General features: G+C 35.6%; 1 protein-coding gene across 4 annotated transcripts in view; it reads left to right on the forward strand.

Annotated features, from left to right (window-relative positions):
• SNTG1 (syntrophin gamma 1) overlaps nucleotides 1-17,993 on the forward strand; it is a 334,747-nt gene that overhangs the window by 182,701 nt on the left and 134,053 nt on the right. For all 4 annotated transcript variants that reach the window (XM_025147957.3, XM_004939849.5, XM_419197.7 and 1 more), the window contains 2 exons: nucleotides 5,443-5,577; nucleotides 16,894-16,950. In XM_025147957.3, the coding sequence (XP_025003725.1) occupies nucleotides 5,443-5,577; nucleotides 16,894-16,950 (192 nt within the window). The remainder of the gene's footprint in view (nucleotides 1-5,442; nucleotides 5,578-16,893; nucleotides 16,951-17,993) is intronic.

Consider the following 17,993-nt stretch of genomic DNA (forward strand, 5'->3'; position numbering starts at 1 on the left):
GCATATATATACATTTTCCAAATGTCTAATTTACATATAGAATTAATCAGATTGTATGAAACAAAGAAAATTCTCTGCAAGACTTCATTCTCTTGAGAAAAAAACTTATCAAGAACGCCACAGCCAAATACTCATACCTGACAAATCAAAGAAAAAGAAGATAAAGCCCAAATTCTGTGTTTTCTTCAGTTCTCTTGGGTTGAAGTATAGAATTCATGTGCAGGAAAGTACTTGTTATCCTCTGGATTGAAAAATGTTGGTACCTGGTAGAACAGGCTCTGAATGACAGGCTGAACACATCGCTGTGTATCTGGGCTATATTCCAATTTTTGACAGTGTAAGTGATTTCACCTATGCTAGCAACACTCCTCCTACAGAATGAGTAGTTGGACCATTTAAAAAATGTCTTTTATGTGGTTCTGGCACATATTCCTACTTCCTGAATTCATTGCCATCACTCCCTTATACCTCTGATTCACTTTCCTTTTTGATTATTATACATGCCATTGTAAAGCAGTGACAAGGGTGTCTCCATATGCCTTGAGGTCAGCTTCTGTTCAAATAAACATCTCAAAGCGTAGGTATTCCTCTGAAGTGAACTGCATACATTTTTAAGGCAGTTTCTGCAACCCATTCTCCTTACTGGTATCGGATTCTTTATGACTTTAAACTAAATTGCAGAGTTTTGTTATGCTTTGGAAGACAGGAACCAAAGGAGAAAATTAAAGTCCAGGTCACCCGACATAGAAAAATCACTGAGAGGTTTTTTTTTTTTCCTTTTCCTTTCTTCCACTGGTTCACAGACTGAATTCTTGGGTATCTGCTGAAGTGCCAAGGTCTTTTAAAAAGCATCTGAAACTGGAAGAATTAAAGTAAACTAAATTGCTTTATTACCAGAGGGCAAAAGTAATAGATAAAATAGCTTAACCAAAAGATATGTTATTCTCTTGAAAGCTAATGAAGATTAAATAAGACGGCTTGGAATACTGATTAAATCTCCTCTGGAACAAAACCCTGGAAAATCTTTAGACTATAGAGAAAAAGATAAAAAAATCTTTAAAATAAATAAATAAATAATTAAATAAATAAATAACAGTAGATCTGCCAGTAGCCTTATTTAGGCCAGGTAGATTAGAAGGTATTGATGTTTGATGTCCTGCAGGAAAACGACTCTGAAACCTATGTGTAACATTATTTATTTTGGTATACGTTTAGTAGAGAGTATTCTGCTAGCCTAAATGTACAAAATATAGCTTTAACAGAATCACGGAATCACTGAATGGCTGGTAGTGCCCTCTGGGTTCATCGGGCCCAACCCCCGCTCCATCAAGGACACCAGAGCAGAGGCCCAGGCCCACATCCAGGTGGCTGCTGAAGGTCTCTGAGGAGCAGACCCCACACACAGCCTCTGGGCATCCTGTGCCAGTGCTCCATCACCTGCACAGCACAGAATTGCTCCTGGTGCTCTGAAGGAACTTCCTGTGTTCAAACTTGTGCCCACTGCCTCTTGTCCTGGCATTCTCTTCTCCAGGCTGAACTGGAGCTCTCTTTTGTATGTATTTCCTCTGAAATTAATTCCTAAGTATTTGTGAAGGCCATCTATATTACAGCAAAAATTTTATCATCTCTAAGAATTTGTAAATTCCTTTTAGGAAAGTTATCAGGACCTGATTTTATGCACAACCCATATGGCCATGTGATATAAATCAGAGTGTAATGGAAAAAGATTTTTGAAACACGTTTTTCACTGCCTTGGTGCTGTTAATGATCTGAGTGTGACCATATTCTTTGTAGAAGTATCATGCTTTGAGGGCTCTGCTAACTTACGCCATTCTCCAATAGTGTTCTGAAGCAGAAAGTTCAACACGCAGTGGTATTGTAAAGCAAGGAGGGATCATTTTTCAGCTCCTCTCATAATTATGTTAGTTCAGAAACAGCAGGCAGTTTCTAAACTCATACCAAGGACATCAGCTCTTACCAAAACAGTGTTCCTTTGTAACTGAGCTAAAAAAGATGTAGCATCCGATGGCAGAGATAGTATGGTGGAGGTGCAAAATTCACTGCATCTGTCACTTACGAAGGGAGATACCTTTCTTTACCTTCTTCACAGCTTTTGCTTGAAGTTGCTAACTGCTCTCTCATACAAAGCCTCATTCTCTCTTCACTGTTTATTACTTCCCTATCCATTCCTTACCCTACCTTGTGGACTTCATAAGCACATGCAGCTTGCAACACTCAGTTTTCTTGCCCTCTTTATAACAGGTGCCTAATTCTACAAATAGGATGAAGAAAGTAGGAAGGTAGAAATATAAGTATGGCAGTTTGGGCTCACTCAAATGGGCAGTCAAGGTGTATTGGCATAACAAAATGTTAGCAGCTGTACTATACTCCTTTGTCCGTGTCTGTTTCATTGCAGTGCAGTTTATCATACATTTGAGCAGGAGAGGTCTGACCTCGCCCTGACAGTTACAGTAGCTCAGCTGACTTGACATATGCTATTTTATTGCTGTAGGTCAGGGCAGGGCAGGACCCTCTGCCAGTGAAATATAAAAGCCTTGAAGGGAAAAATTTTGGCGCACCCTCTTGTGGAATCTCATAAAAGTTAGTCAAGGGAACAGAAGCTAACATCAGCCACAATCTCGCACCTCCTCACCTCATCCACAGACACACTGTCTAAGCTCTTCACCTGTAAGAGATAGTGGGAGTATAGATGAGACAGCCCACCTGATCTTCCAGCCAGGTTAATTTTACTACATTCTGCGTGGATGAAAGGTGCTGATGTGCATTGTGATTTTACATGAAAAGATGTACAGAAAAACTTCCCTAAGTTCCAGCTTAGGATAAAGATGCAGGAATTTGCCTCCCTATTTGATTCAGTTTAGTGAATGCTTTGAGGAGGGGAAAAAAAAAAAAAAAAAAAAAGGAGAAGAAGAAAGAAATGTCCGGAGATATAAGTAAAACAATGACAAAAAATAAATGTACGTCTTTGTTCTTACAGAATTGTCTTGAGCTAATCTAATGAAACTGAATTGGATTTTTAGCATCATCTCCTAGGATCTTTTCCTTTACATGGTTGTTGATGCTGCTCTCAGGTAACAGAGGAAAGGAGGCAGCATAATTGAAGCTTTAATTTTGAACTGTGTAATAAACCGGCTTTCATAAAGCCCAACAACAGTAAAGTGGTTCATTGCATTTTAGAGTGTCTGATGTAAATAAGATGCCTGAATGTGCAAATCAATCTTTCCAAGAGCCAAAATGTTTTGCTGTTCCCAAGCTTGGTTTCCTTGTTCAGACTGAATAAACTCAGCCCACACGCATTTGGAAACTGACTTGAATTTTAAATTTTTTTCTAATGCCTAATTGTGCCTGCTATGGTTATGTGCCTCTTAATTCCCACAAAAAAGCCCCTTAGCTTTGTGCAGAAAGATTCTTTGGAGACTTTATAGGGTAATTGACCAAATCAGAGATGTGCAGTCAAGTAAGGCAGAGCTGCTAAAACCAGTATATTAAAGTCAGAATTTATCCTATTACCATTTATCCAGGAGAGGAGGGAGGGCATGTTTGCAAACATTTACTATGGGAGAAAGGTGTTTTATAAACAGTTTGTGTTTGTGGGCCTGTCTCTTTTGTCTGACCATAGTTGTTTACTTCTTACTTCACTACTCCATACAAAGAAGAATCTTCTGAGTCTATAAAGCAAAGTTATGAAAAGAAGGAGCAGAACAATTTAACAATATTATCATCTCTTTATTTTAATTTTCTAATATTTTATGTGTGCTATGAGGAAGTTTTTCAGTGGTACTGAAAACTTAACTTCTTTTGCGGATCCATTTATTTAATTTGTCTGTCCATGTCAAGCCATTTCTATCCCATCCTGTTACAAAAATGACACATAAATACTAAAGCAAGGCTGTATGATCAGAGCACCCACTACCTTTCACGTGAGTTTAGTGTGCAAAAGCCTTCATTTTTGTTCCTTGAATAAAATATTTCAAAGATTTGAATAAATAATACAGTTTTACAACCTGTCTCTCAGAGAAAACATTTTTTTAAGTTTGAGTCTTGAGCATGGAGCCAAAGTAAAAGAGCAGTTCATCAGTGAAGATTATAAAAAGCTATTTAAATATTGCTCTTGACCTTCCTACCTCTTCTAGTTCCTTATTGGAACAATTTAAGCTTTCCTTCTTCCAGTTGCCTACTGTCAGTTCCCTATTTCTGTTTGTTCTCTTCATGATATAGATCTAAGGTATCAGAGCTTACTATGGGGAGATCTTCCAAATGCTCTTTTAAACTCTTGTCTGAGAAAGAGCCCTTAGATTAAGCCAGGTCAACCTTGGCAGAGAAAGTTCACAGCAAAGCTTTTGTGTCCTTGATAGCCTCTCAAGTCAACTTTCTATAGACAGTGGTTTAAAATCTGACCTGAATGAAGAAAACGTAAGTTCTGTTACTGACACTGATGAGCCTAAGATTTAAAACCATTTTCAACTAAAAGTTGTTTTCTGAGATACATACATAATTACATATATACTTGTGTCTATGCAAGTAGGTGTAGTTATATGATAAAAGCAAATTCTGTGTTATAATGCTGAATTTTTACATAATATATAAATAAATTTCTGATACAAAAATGTCCTACCAACTTGTCTATTTATGCTATTTTCAGTACAGCCTTCAGGGAAATATTGCTAATACTGTGCATGTTTCCACGTGCAGATTTTTTCACTGCTCTTGTAGATGGAACCCCAAAATTTGCACCAATATGTACTGACAACAAGGATTCTGTTAAGTTGCTCAAAGGCCATATACTTTATACAGAAGAATCCTATGGAATTCCTGACCTGTAGCTGTAAATACAGAATACAGAAGTGAAGTGGAAATTAAGTTACTAAAGGGAGTTACATTCCTTGATCTGTTTTCTCTTAACTTCAGCACTGTCATTGAAAAGTACTGTAAGTCGATGTTGTACGTGCACTTCAGGAAAAGCTCAGAACAGGTTCACATACGCTGTTAGTGCTTAGTGGTTAGTTTGGAGATGTTATACACTTTATGTCTTTCTGTGTCAAAATAGGTGCTGCATGCTGGAACAGCAATTTTTATTTTGTGTCCAAGTGAGCTGTCATCATTTAATCCAGAGATGGAGAGTACAACCAAAGCTGCCCCAAAGCTAACCAAAGACGTATCATGAATTCACCACAGACAGAACTGGGCTTTGTAATTGAAAAATGTACCCCTGCTCACTGTAATCACAGCTATTGTTCTCTTTCAGTCTAAGCACAGTAAATGCATAGCGTTAACTGGTAATGGTTTTGGACATCTATTGATGTATAAATGCAAATGGTATCAACCTCTCAACTAAGACTTATCATCTGTCTTTTTTGAAATATGGACTCTGGCAATGCAGCATGCTAACTGAGAAAACTTTTTTTCTTTATTCCTTTCAAGACAAAGACAGGGATTTGTTTGCTGCAGGATGGTAACCAGGAGCCTTTCAAAGTGCGACTGCACTTAGCCAAAGATATTTTGATGATCCAGGAGCAGGATGTGATCTGTGTGTCTGGTGAGCCTTTCTATTCTGGTGTAAGTAGTTCTTATTTCCTCTTTTAAGATGTACTTTACAAAAAGTAAAAATACTCATTGCGTGTGTACATCTGTGTGTGTATATGTGTGCATTTACTCTCAGTTTGATATTTCATTTTACATTGTTAATGCTAAGTATAGTTTAATATATCAAACACTAAATATATTCTAATATATCATCTACTGAGAGTAAATCTTAGTAATAGTCACCTAGGAAGCATCAGTAAGAACAAATATGTTATATGCACAACTACAGCACTGTTTCTCCGCACCTTAAATCTTGGAGCCACATAATACAGTTAATACATACATAATACACATAAGAATGACAAAAGCATTGAATTCTGCTGCAAATGCAGATGTATTTAGGTATCTGATTATTGTCTGTGGAACTTATGAGACAGTTGATGGTTAACTGTTCTGGTAGAGCTTTACTGGATGAAAGTGTAGCAATTACCTGTTATCCACTGTTGCTTGATTTGCCTCATAGGATAGCATAATATCAAACTTAATGCATGTTGCCAGTCATTAATTTGAGGGCCACCAGCTGAACTAGCATATTACATTAATACAAATGGACTTCAGCTGGAACACTGTTATAGTGTGATTTATGTATTACTGTTTTATATGATGTAATGTAAACATCCAGGATTTCTAACTTAGCACTTCATTGCATTTTGTGGATAATACATTGACTTTCGTAGACAGTTTTTTGAAAGATATGTGAAACATTATGCAGGATAATATTGTAGGTTTTTTGAACTATTGTAATGCTGTGTTTTTATTTTATTTAGAAGATAGCAGAAAATAGAAAACAAACAATTTACTACTCATTTCCATAGACATGCTGTAGAGAGATTTCTTTTTTATTTGTTGGAAACTATTCTGATCATTCTGTTTGCTCATTTAAGTGAAATGAATAAATCTTGTGAGACATAGCAGTGTAATAAATATTTATGCAAATATTATGTCTGTCTATGTTATTAATTACTACTGTTGCCACATCCTTGTATCTCTAAATACAAGTATAATAAGAAGATAGGAATGAAAATGTAAAAACAAATTGGTGGCTTGGGTTTATTTGCACGTCAAATCTGGAACTAGCTTTTGACCATTTCATGTTGTGCTGTATATGGAATAGAGATGCTCCTTTTAATGTTTCTCTACAGACATGACATCTAGCAGCCCAAGCAGAAAGAAATTATGAGTTCAAGCTCTGGCTATAGCTATAGCTGTTCAATTAGCAAGACACACTATAGAACTGCAGCACTATTTCTCCACCAGCACCAATCTGGCTTTATTTATTGGAAGATTTTATCACTCAAAAATACGACTTTAATTATTATGCTGTAACGTCTATTACTTCTGCTGAACTTGGTATTTAAATGTCTTCATGAAATGCATATTTCATTTTTTTCCCACTTCTCAGCAAGACTCTCTTACAGCTTTTTCCTCTTTAGGTTTGTCACGTCCTGTCTGTCAAGAGAGGGAGGGGTGACCAGATTCTCAAATTCCCCCTGGTTAGATTAAGGGGAAACTGATACTCAAGTTCCAAACACAATGATCAATTTTAATGAGAATCTCTGTACTACAATTATCTTAAAAGTATTGGTACTCTTACAATTGTATCTATCTAAGCTGTGCAGCTAAACTATGCAACTTTATGAGAAATTGAAATACGTCTTGCATTACTTAACAACTTTTTGAGGGGAAAACAAGAAAAGAAAGTGAACAGTTGGCAAGAGACAGAGACAGAAAGAGAAACGGACAGAGAAATCTGGATTCTAGCATTGGTTTAACCAACAGGGTTGGTTAACCTTGGTTTGTGAGAGCACCCATCCTGAAGTTTCAATGTACTGAAGTCTCGAAGCCACCCTGAGCTTCTCTCAGGCATTCTTTTATGCCTGCTAGATTTCAACAAGTTTGTCATAAACAAGTTTCATCAGCAAGTTAATCAACAAACAGAGGAGCTTTGGATAGAGCAAAGCTGTCCCATCTCCATAGGGCCCCACTCCTCTGACCGTGACTATGTTTTTAGCCTTTTGCCTGTTGTCATGGTGATGATCTTATAAGTGTTTGAGACAGTTCCAGGCATAGCAGAGATAAAGTGTTTTTCATTGGCCTGCCACAAGGTTGGCAGGTTGGCACTGTCACTGTTGAAAATAGTGTGTGATTTGCCTCGCTGATTACAGTCTTCCTATTGTATTAGCATATTGAATCTATAACTTATTAACTAATGGATATTAATGTGGTGGTGAGAAGTTTATTTTCATTTGGCAGTGTCATTGTTAGGCTAGTGAATTTTGAGCCCTTTACCATGATTTCTTCTGAGATTAAGAGTAGATCTTTAATCAGTAGGTTCACTCTAGCTAAGGATGATTGGCGTTTCTCAGATAGTTAACTGTCCTTTTGTCACAGGCCATTTAAATAATCTGGAATTATTAGCTGTGGCTCTATGGCATAATCAGATGTCCCACAGACTTAGCTTTTGCTTTTTTTGTTTTTTTTTTTTCTTTTTCATTTTCATTGCTGCTGTTATAAGGCTTCTGTTTTGATTGTTTGCTTGTTTGTTTCATTTTTTTTATCTTTTATTTTGTTTGGTTGATTTTGCTTTGTTCTTGGTGTCATTCTAGGTGACTGACCACATCTATTTTTCTTTTACATGCTTTTGGCAGAGCAAGTTCTTTCATTAGAAACTAACATTGAATGCCTCATTGAATGAGCTCTAAGGAACAAAAAATTTGTAACTGAGGAAGAATAGCATTGTTAAATTTTACAGACAAGAAGCTACAGCGAAAATCCTTTTTAATCTGTTTTAAATAATCTTCAAATAATTTGATTATAGGGTGTTAAACTTACCACTTCACTGTTTAGGAATGAAAGGTTATTACTACGCTTCTAGTTCAGAACAGTGTCTCTTCTGTTTGTTGAGTCTGAATCAATTTGCATGCTCTTCTGTGTAGGACAGACTTTAAACAGTCACTGAACGTTCCCGCGGTATCCTGATTTGCATCCTGCAGAATAATTTAAATGAAAGCAATGAACCCTTAGGAGTGAGGTGCTGTTTAATGTGAGTATGTGAAATAAAGACCTAGTTCTTAGTATGGAATGCTTCCTTTTTAGTGGAAAACAATTTTAATTTCCCAAACCTGAATAGATGCAAAGGAACTTTGTTCCATCATTGCATGACGTTTGGAGTAAGAAAATAAAATGTATAAAAGACTATAAACAGCATAGCATAAAAATGGTGTTAAGCTCTTAAAACGAAAGCATCTGTTTCTTTAGAAGTTTGAATGAAATGGTGTTGTTTGTGAGGATCCTGCATTAATCACACTTGAAGCAATTCCATGAAGCATTAAAGATAGTTCTATTAGTCACAGGTTACATAGTTCTAAATTTCAGTATCTGTTGCATCAACAAATATTACAGAGATTTGTTTATGTATTTCCAAGAGATAGAAATGTTGTGAATTCACCATTAGTCCTACTAGTGGGCATCTGATGTAGTTTTTTGCTTCCAATGCAAACAAACAAGTTAGATGAGAACATTCTGTGAAACTCAAAGTCTAGAAGACAATGTCTGTGTTATTCCAAATGAAATCCTAGCATGGGGAAAGAGTTGATAGTGTGCTCAGTGTATGTCTGAGTTCTGACTAGTGCGTGTGATGAAGATACCCTTGGGTCCATATGAGAAAATTGGAAGACGGGTAACTGTTAGGTCGGCTACATTTTTCTTTCCCTTAAAGTAGTAGACTCTCAGAAAACATCTGTTTGTATTTGTGGTGTTGCCTACAGATAACCTTATTATAATCATCACAAATCTCCACAACAGTTACTTGTGCTGCAGAACAGTCAGGATTTTTATTCTTTCCGTCTGAAAAACAAATTCCCTGAAAACAGATGAATTATACCCCATGGGAACTTGCCCTCATTATTGATGGCAGGAAAATTTTTATTTTATATTTCCTTTTAAAAGAATTCCTTGAATGGCATGAAATTTTACACGTAGAATTTTACTGTGGGATGTCCAAGATGATGTACAATAAGGCAAACTCCAGTCTTTTCAAATGCATAAGTCAGCAGACACAACTAACAAGGATGGCTTGATACTGTCCTTGCTGAAAATTAGATGGGGAGGTACCCCTGAGATATAGTATGCCTCCTTTGAAAGAAAAATCTTCAGTAGGTTAATTCCTAGGAAATGTATTAATCTTTACAATTCCACAATCATGGCTTTTATTTTGTAGCTAATCCTCATAATTTCTATCACCTCTTGTGTCTGCCTGAAAATCAAATAAATGAGTGGCTGTGTTTTATCAGGAAAAATAGTTTACATGTCGAGGAGGATTCTGTTTGTTTACTAATTGTACTCAGGCAAGCATTTTTTTCTACTAGAGTGTAGTCAGAGTGTATCACCAGAGAAACTAGTGATGACAGTGTACCATCTGACAAAATGGGTGGTTTAAATCAGCTGCTGTTTTCCTAAAAGATTGAAAATAAACAGCGAGCAGCTGGCAAAATGATAATTTTTCTTACCCCGACTGTTTTTAAATAATTTTCTTAAAGGTTCTGTTGAAGAGTGATAGATTTTTGAAATACAGCTAACTCACTATTGAAAAGATAGAGATGACTCTGATTCATTTTGAGTAATCTAATTCCTTGCTGCTATGCAGCAATGCTTTATTTAATTAAACATTTAATAGCTTCTTTTTTAGCTTTTTTAAAGGATGTTTTCAGGAAATTGATGTGAAGATCATCTATACTTTCAACACTAATAAAAACAGAATACACATTTCTGTAAATTGTAGAACATCAGTTCTCCGAGTAGTGTAGCATTTCTCTAAGAATTTAACTGAGTTTGATACAAACGTATTTAAATTTAAACTAGGGACTGTAATTGCTTTTGGATAGGTGAGAAGCTTTCATCAGTAAGCATCTTTTCCAAGGTCAGAGAGTAACACTGAGTTAAAATGTTGAACTGAAGCCAGATCTGATTTCTGGCATTACTAATCAACAGCCATTCTTCTTTTTCTTGTAAAGATAAGAATCTATTACATCTCACTTTTAAGTGTGTCCTTTTGCTACTGTGAAATCAACTACACTGAAAGGTTTATAACTCTATACAATGTCAATGTGGATTACAAAAAATTAGTTGCACAAAAGAGAGCCTTTCAGCTTATAAAATTGTATAATACGACACGTTACTTGATGTTATTGATTTAAATAATAAATATATTATGTCAGAATGTCACTTAACCCTGTCTTGCCTGAGAAGCCAGATGCAGTTATAGCATTTCCCTTGTTTGCATATCTTGGACTTTTAGAGTCATGCTGAAAGTATATTGTAAATGTGTAACTTTGGATCATTCATTTTGAGAGTTTAATTTTTTTTTTTTTCATATATCTTGGTGTAGGTAATGCAAATTCAATTGACATTATCAAAGCTAATGATTACAAAAATGAGTGGAAAAAAGGAAAAAGCTTAAAATAGTTTTGATTGACATAAAACTTTGATTTACTTTCTGCTTTCTGTTTATTCTGTATTTGTTTACTGTTTTGAATCTGATGTGAGACTGAATAATGGGAATGGTGTGCCAAAGTGAAACTTTCTTTCCAGAAGAGAACTGCAATTATATGAACAGATAGGTTACCTTTCCATCTTTATCTATTATATTACCTTCACTAAACTACCAGCTAGAATGTGTTTGGTTTTTTTCTTAATTGTGCTGGTATCTGTCTGATATTCAGTGGACTAAATCAAATTTTCTCACAGAAGTCATCAGGTATCTATCAGATGATGGTAACATTTTTCTTTCCTGTCAATCTGGACTGTTTATAAATTACAATATATACCTGACTAATGTAAATTAAAAAATGAAAAGGATTATTTTGGGACAATCCAAGACATCTTATTTTCCTGCCCCTATCTAAAAAAATAGTAAGTGTGGTAATCTGTGGAGGCTAAAACACAATACTACCATTTATAAGGCCAAATTTGAAAGAGTAGAATAGCTTCTTGTCTTTGCTTTTACTGTTTTGTTTTTTGTTTGTTCGTTTTTCCTCACAAAAGAGGTAATACAAGCATCAAAAAAGATGAAACACTTGGAAAACCCAAAGCATTGATCAGGATATGATGGGAGGTGGCAGCTGGAAACTGTACCTATGATGAAACTACAAAGGGTGTTCTTTACTTAACCTTGTGAGAAATCAGATCAATGCTGACTTTGGATTTCCTTTCTTCTCCTTTGTTTTCATTTTCTTCCTTATATACTGAAAAATTCAATACTTTGAAATCAATCAGTCCTAGGAGTAAAATTTTTACAAGTAGAAATTTAGTTAAATGTTTCTGGCTTTGGGCATATGCTATATTAACAGTAACACATTGCAGTGAAAAAAAGCAGAGTCAGGTGCTCTTGTTCATTAGAGTCAGTGTTAGCAGTTTGTAACACATCTACCTTTACCATTCACAGCTGCAGACCAGGCACTCTTGCCCTTCTGTACAGCCAACATTCTTCAGTTGCATGAGGAACTGAAATAAGGAGATTTCAGCGGCTGAGTAAGGCCATTGGCATTTACACTTTTAATTCAAATCAGAGATGTGAGTGATCTATGTGTTCTTAGAATGAGTGGAAAGTTTGACTGCTCACGTCAATTAATCCAAAGAAAAAACAGTAAATAAATAATCATTAGCAAAAAAAAGAAAAAAAGTAAAATCTCTCTACTGGAAAATGGATGAAATTATTCAATGCATAAAAAGAGGGGTTTTTGTTTGTTTTTAATCTGTATCACAGAATAACAGAATTGCAGGGATTGGAAGAGACCTTAAATGATCATTGAGTCCAATTCCTCTGCTAAAGCAGGTACCCTACAATAGGTCACACAGGCAGGCATCCAGATGGGTCTTGAATATCTCCATAGAAGGATACTCTACAATCTCTCTGGGCAGCCTGTTCCAGTGCTCCATCACCCTTATCATGAAGAAGTTCTTCTGAGTATTTATATGGAACTTCCCACGTTCAAGTTTTAGGCTCCATGTCCTATCACTACAAAGCACTGAGAAGAGCCTGGCCTCATCCATTTCCCTTCTGCCTCCCTTTAGATATTTATAAACATTATTCAGATCCCCTCTCAGTCTTCTTTTCCTCAAGCTGAAACAGTCCCAGGTTACTCAGCATTTCCTCATACAGGAGGTGCTCCAGGCCCTTTATCATCATTGTGGCCATCCACTGGACTCCTTCTAGGAGATCCGTGTTTTTTTTGAACCAAGGAGCCCAGAACTGGACACAATAGTCTAAATGTGGCCTTGTCAGGTCAGAGGAAAGGTCCTTCAACCTGCCAGCCATGCTCTTTTTAATGTGCACACTTTTTAATACTATATCTATGTATACATACACAGACATAAGTTTAGTATCACTGTAACTGTTCCATCCACAGTGAAAACAGAGTTCTTGTTTTCAGCCTGTAAATAGTTAATTGCATAGAATTCTGTGCTTTTTCTTTCTTATTATTTATTGTCACTGTGTGATCACAAGATCATTCTTCATTTCTAATCTTCTGTAAGATGATATCTGCAATCTCAAGTTCATACTGTTGTTTAAGGGAAAATTTTAATATATTTTTAATGGAGGACTAAAAACTACTGCCTTTCTGTTTCACTGCATAGCTCTCAGATGAATACGATTTTTGGCAAAACTCTTAGCTCTCCTTTCCAGTCAATGAACATATGCGTGGATGAGGAATTTTCTGAGTTACAGGCATAGAAAATGCTGGCAGCTTGGCAGCAGCTTTGAGTTTTTCAATAAGATGATAACTACTTTTTTTTTTTCTGTTCCAGGAAGCAGGTTGTAAAACACTCTTTGAATCCTGTATCTAAAAATCCTTGGAGTTCTAACTTTCTTTTGTGTAGTATAAAGTAGCTAATAAATGTGATAAAGAAATTATAAGCTCACAGGATTTGTTGTCTAGTCTCATATCAAACTGGGTAGTTTTTTATTAGGATAAAATTTGTTTTATATAAACCTGGAGAAAACTAAGAGATGGCATAGTTCTGGGAGGCTGCAAAAACAGTGCAAACTCGATGATAGAGTACAACTCTGTGTAAATAAAGAGGGGAATGTATTGTACTCAATGGAGGATATAAAGGATGAAGTAGATTTTCACCTGATGTGGGCACCTACTTAGAATCATCTGAGTTGAATGTATTTTTTTTTTCTTTGCTGATTATAGAGAAAACTACCTTTGACCATTGCCCAAGTTTTAGATGACTTAACGCTGATTAGATGAGTCTCATTATTTTTCTTCTAATGTTTTGGTTAAAAGAAGAAAAATTGATGAGAGCCAGGATCTGATCTTATGCCAAGATTCTGATGTCTGACAATTTGGGAAAAGCTGTTTCATTCTATTGTTTATGTGAGGCTTGTAATTGCACAGTAGTGGATTACTGGTGGCTTAGTAATGGAATACTTAACTCTTACGTAATTCTGGTTTATGTATTTGAAGGTTGTTAATTGTTTGCATATTTGTCCTTACATTTAAGGTACGCTAAAGTAACAAAATTCTTTTTTGTAGGACTGCAAAGTGTGCAGAATTAGCCTAAGCTGAATACAATACAATACTTTGCACCTAACACATAACTAGAGTGCATCTAATATGCAGTATGCTCTTGAATTTCAATTCTGTTCAATAGTGGTCTAGACCTGAAATATTTAATATCTGCTCTCAACAGAGATAAAAATGAACCTAGAAAAAGTACCATATGAAACCCTCTGATAAACTATGTTCTGCTGCAAAGTTACAGTTGCATGAATTATTTCTGGCTGTTCTATTTGCTTACCCTTACACAATTTTTCCACTTAGTAATCTGCTATATTGGTAAAGCATTTCTGAAGTATATTCATTTTCAGCTCTTACAAAGTAATGCCAGGCTACAGTGTAAAATATTTATGGTTTTATGTCAGATGGGCTATCAAACTCAGGGAAAACAGAACAAAATAATCAACAAATAAACCAAATATTTTTATGGCTTACTCATCTCTGCCCTAGCTTGAGTGAAAACCAGAAAGAATATTCTGTTGGCTCTTTTACATAGGTATGTATATGTGTGTGTTTTGTTAAGAAAGAGAATAAAAAGGAAGTTTTTATTAGGCATAGCTCTAGCTTAGATGCCACTCTTTATACTTAACAGCTATGATGAACTTTTATGTTCTTTAATGAGCTTACTACTTTACTTGAAATCTGTGAAGTATGATACGCTTTGTTCCATGCATGGATAATGTAATACTGTTATGCTAGTTGTCTTTAATTATTAAAAGATTGTTATTTTTCAGTGTATTCTTATGTAATGCAAGTTTTTTTTCTGTGTGATTCGAACATATATAACAAAAATATTAGAATGTGTGGACTGGAATATAATAGTCAGTCTACTGTTTTTAACTACATATCCAACAGGAGATAGAGCTGGAAATGAGAGGTAGCTATCAGAAAAAATTACTACTATCAGCTGAACCACAGCTGAGCATTTCATGTTCTTATGTGTAAACTCAGCTTAGATCAAACATCAAGCTGTGGCCTATATTAGTTTATCCTGACTTTATTGCTGTCAGCATTATCTGACTGAAACCTCCTGGTGGATGAAAGGTTTTCTGAGTTAGTTTATGGCCTGGAGTAGCTCTGTGGGTTGAACTCTCTTTCTGGGCACTTTGTTATGAAAGTTCCTAGAAGGTGTCAGTGAAGAGCTGAGAACACTCCTCTTAACTCAGTGCACAGCATAGACGCACACTGAAGGAACAGGTTAGGCATATGTTCTTCCCTTGCCATGCTGTACATTCATTAAGTTTTTAACACATTTCAATACATCTCTTTCTTAGAAGAAAATTAAACATTTACAAAGATCAGTCTAAATAAATAAATGTGAAGTCTCGTTTTAGGCAGCCATCTTTTCTTGGCTCTCAAAACACTGCACAGCTTTGTGCTTGCTTTTTCTGGAGTTTCACAATTCATATTTGTCACAAATATGAAAGACAACTGTGTTTTCCCTCAAATTCAGCAGTATCCATTTCCCAAACCTCTTGCCTCCCTACCTCCTTAATTTTCTTTTTAAATATAAAGGAATGGAAAATAGATCTGTAAAGCTTTCAAGCTCACTCATGCTGGCGTGTTTCTCATAGGAGACAGGAGAACACCTTATGCTTCCTTATGCTTCTTACATGCCTCAGTAGCCATATGAACTGAATTATGATCCATTCCTTAATGTAATACATAATATTGATAGTATATATTTGTAGTTGTCTATGCAAGTCTGAATGTCACTGGCAATCTTTGCCGATTGGACTGGAAATTATGAATGTATATATTCAGACTTATGAAATTATATGTATTGAATAGAATATAAAATCTAAACCACGTATACAGGACATGAGAACTCTAGGTATTTCTTCTATTTGTGACAGGATGTATGCTATACTGGTATATCTGCTGCTAAGATTTTCACTGCAAACCAGATTGACTTTTATTAAATGATCTTTGGGAATAAAATCAAGATGAATGATCAAAAAAAAAAAAAAAAAAAGTTTCTGCTTTTAAATGTTCTTCTCTAAGACAGACACTAGCCTACAGTTTTTGCAGATCAAACTTTAAGGATAAGTAATAGAAGATAAAACATGGAGTGCTTTAAATAATTGTAGCTATAACAATAGCCAATAGTTTTAATTTTTAAACCAGAACTGTGAAGTCAAACAGCGACTGTGTTTACATTAGTCTCTTAATTTCGATGTGGAATGAGCCTTGAAATGAGTTTCTGGATCATCTACACCATTCCTGCTTTTGTTCATGTCACTGAGTGCTGTTGAACTACCCAAGCTGTATTCCTTTTTAGATGAAACTAAATTGGAGAATATGCCTCTGGAGTGCAATTCTTGTACTTCAGCATCTAGTGTTCAGTCTGTCTACAGGACCAATTCAGGGACAGTTGAATTAAGACAACTGAAATGCATGTGTTGTGGATGAAGTGTCCTGCACTAATAGTTTAATGCTACGGACCTTATTTTTACTGCAGTGTTCACTAGTACACACACTGCTACTATCATATTAACAGAACAAAAAAATTTTTGTCCGAGTCAAGCTATGCTATTTTTCCAGACTTTGTTGTTTACTCCTGCAGCATAGGTTTCATAGGAGCTTCACATTCAGGAATTTACAAGTTTATAATTAAAGGTAAAATCAGTGTAGGAGGGTAGCACAGAAAGAACTTAATGAAGTGTGATTCTAGATGTTATGGCAGAAAATACTAAATCTAACCAGACTTGGACTTTTTTTGCAGGAAAGGACAGTGACAATTAGAAGACAAACTGTAGGAGGATTTGGATTAAGTATAAAGGTAGGATGATTTTTTGGTCTATTGTTCCATATCACACAAGAAAGTGTCTTTGTATATAGTTAATTTTAGTTTTAATGAGGGCTAACTGTATTTCAGAGGACTAGTAACAATAGAATATGTTCTAAAAAGTTTGATGCAATCACAGTAGGGTGGCCAGCAGATACACCGCCCTATGGAACAGAAGGCAATGGAAAGATCATCCCGTTAAGATTCAAACTAAACAGATCTGTAATATGATTGAATATGAGAGTTGAAAAGTGTTTGTGACTGCACAGACTGTACTTTTGTTCAGTAGCACTCTAATTTAAGTGGTTGTTAATGTTAATTTACAGTGGCAGGCACAGAGAAGCGCCAATACGTTCATAGTCAATTCTCCTAAAAATAATATTGTATTACTTCACTGTAATTCATTAGTTGGACAGAAAATGTTACTACTTTCTTATATTATTTTCCGGAGATCAAGCAACTGCAGATATTTATCACAATAGTTACCTTACTTTTGCTTTCCTCAGTAAGGGTTAAGAACATATGGAAGTTAAAGTGATCCTTTTTTGAGGGACAGAGGGTTAATCATTTTTGTCTTCATAAGCTTTGTGTAAATCTATATTGCCATTATTTTGAAAACCTTACCTTAGCTTAGAATCCCATTGTAGAGTTTCAACATTATTTTATCTTCTTAGCACAGCAGTCCTTAACCTCAAGATGGCAATAGAAAAAAATCAAGTGTACTTCACATGAATGCAAAGTGCCTTAAATGCTGCATAAAAAGTTGAAGTACAGGCTTTTCTGTGAACAGCTGCTAGAACTGACCTTATAGAAACTGACTCAGAAGAAGGATTAATGTCCATTTGTGTTGTCATTGATAAGAATATTGCTGAATAGAAATATTAATTCTTAAAATATACCTTGGCACACTTCCTTTTATCTATTTGACCCACTAATGACCTCTCTTCAAGGAAAACTAATTGCTATTTTGTAGCCAAAATTTCTCATGAGTTTAGTCAACAGGGTGCAGTGTCCTTAGAGGTTACCGTTCACTGAAT

This window comes from Gallus gallus, chromosome 2 (assembly GCF_016699485.2).
Source record: "Gallus gallus isolate bGalGal1 chromosome 2, bGalGal1.mat.broiler.GRCg7b, whole genome shotgun sequence".
NCBI classification, from domain to species: Eukaryota; Metazoa; Chordata; class Aves; order Galliformes; family Phasianidae; genus Gallus; species Gallus gallus.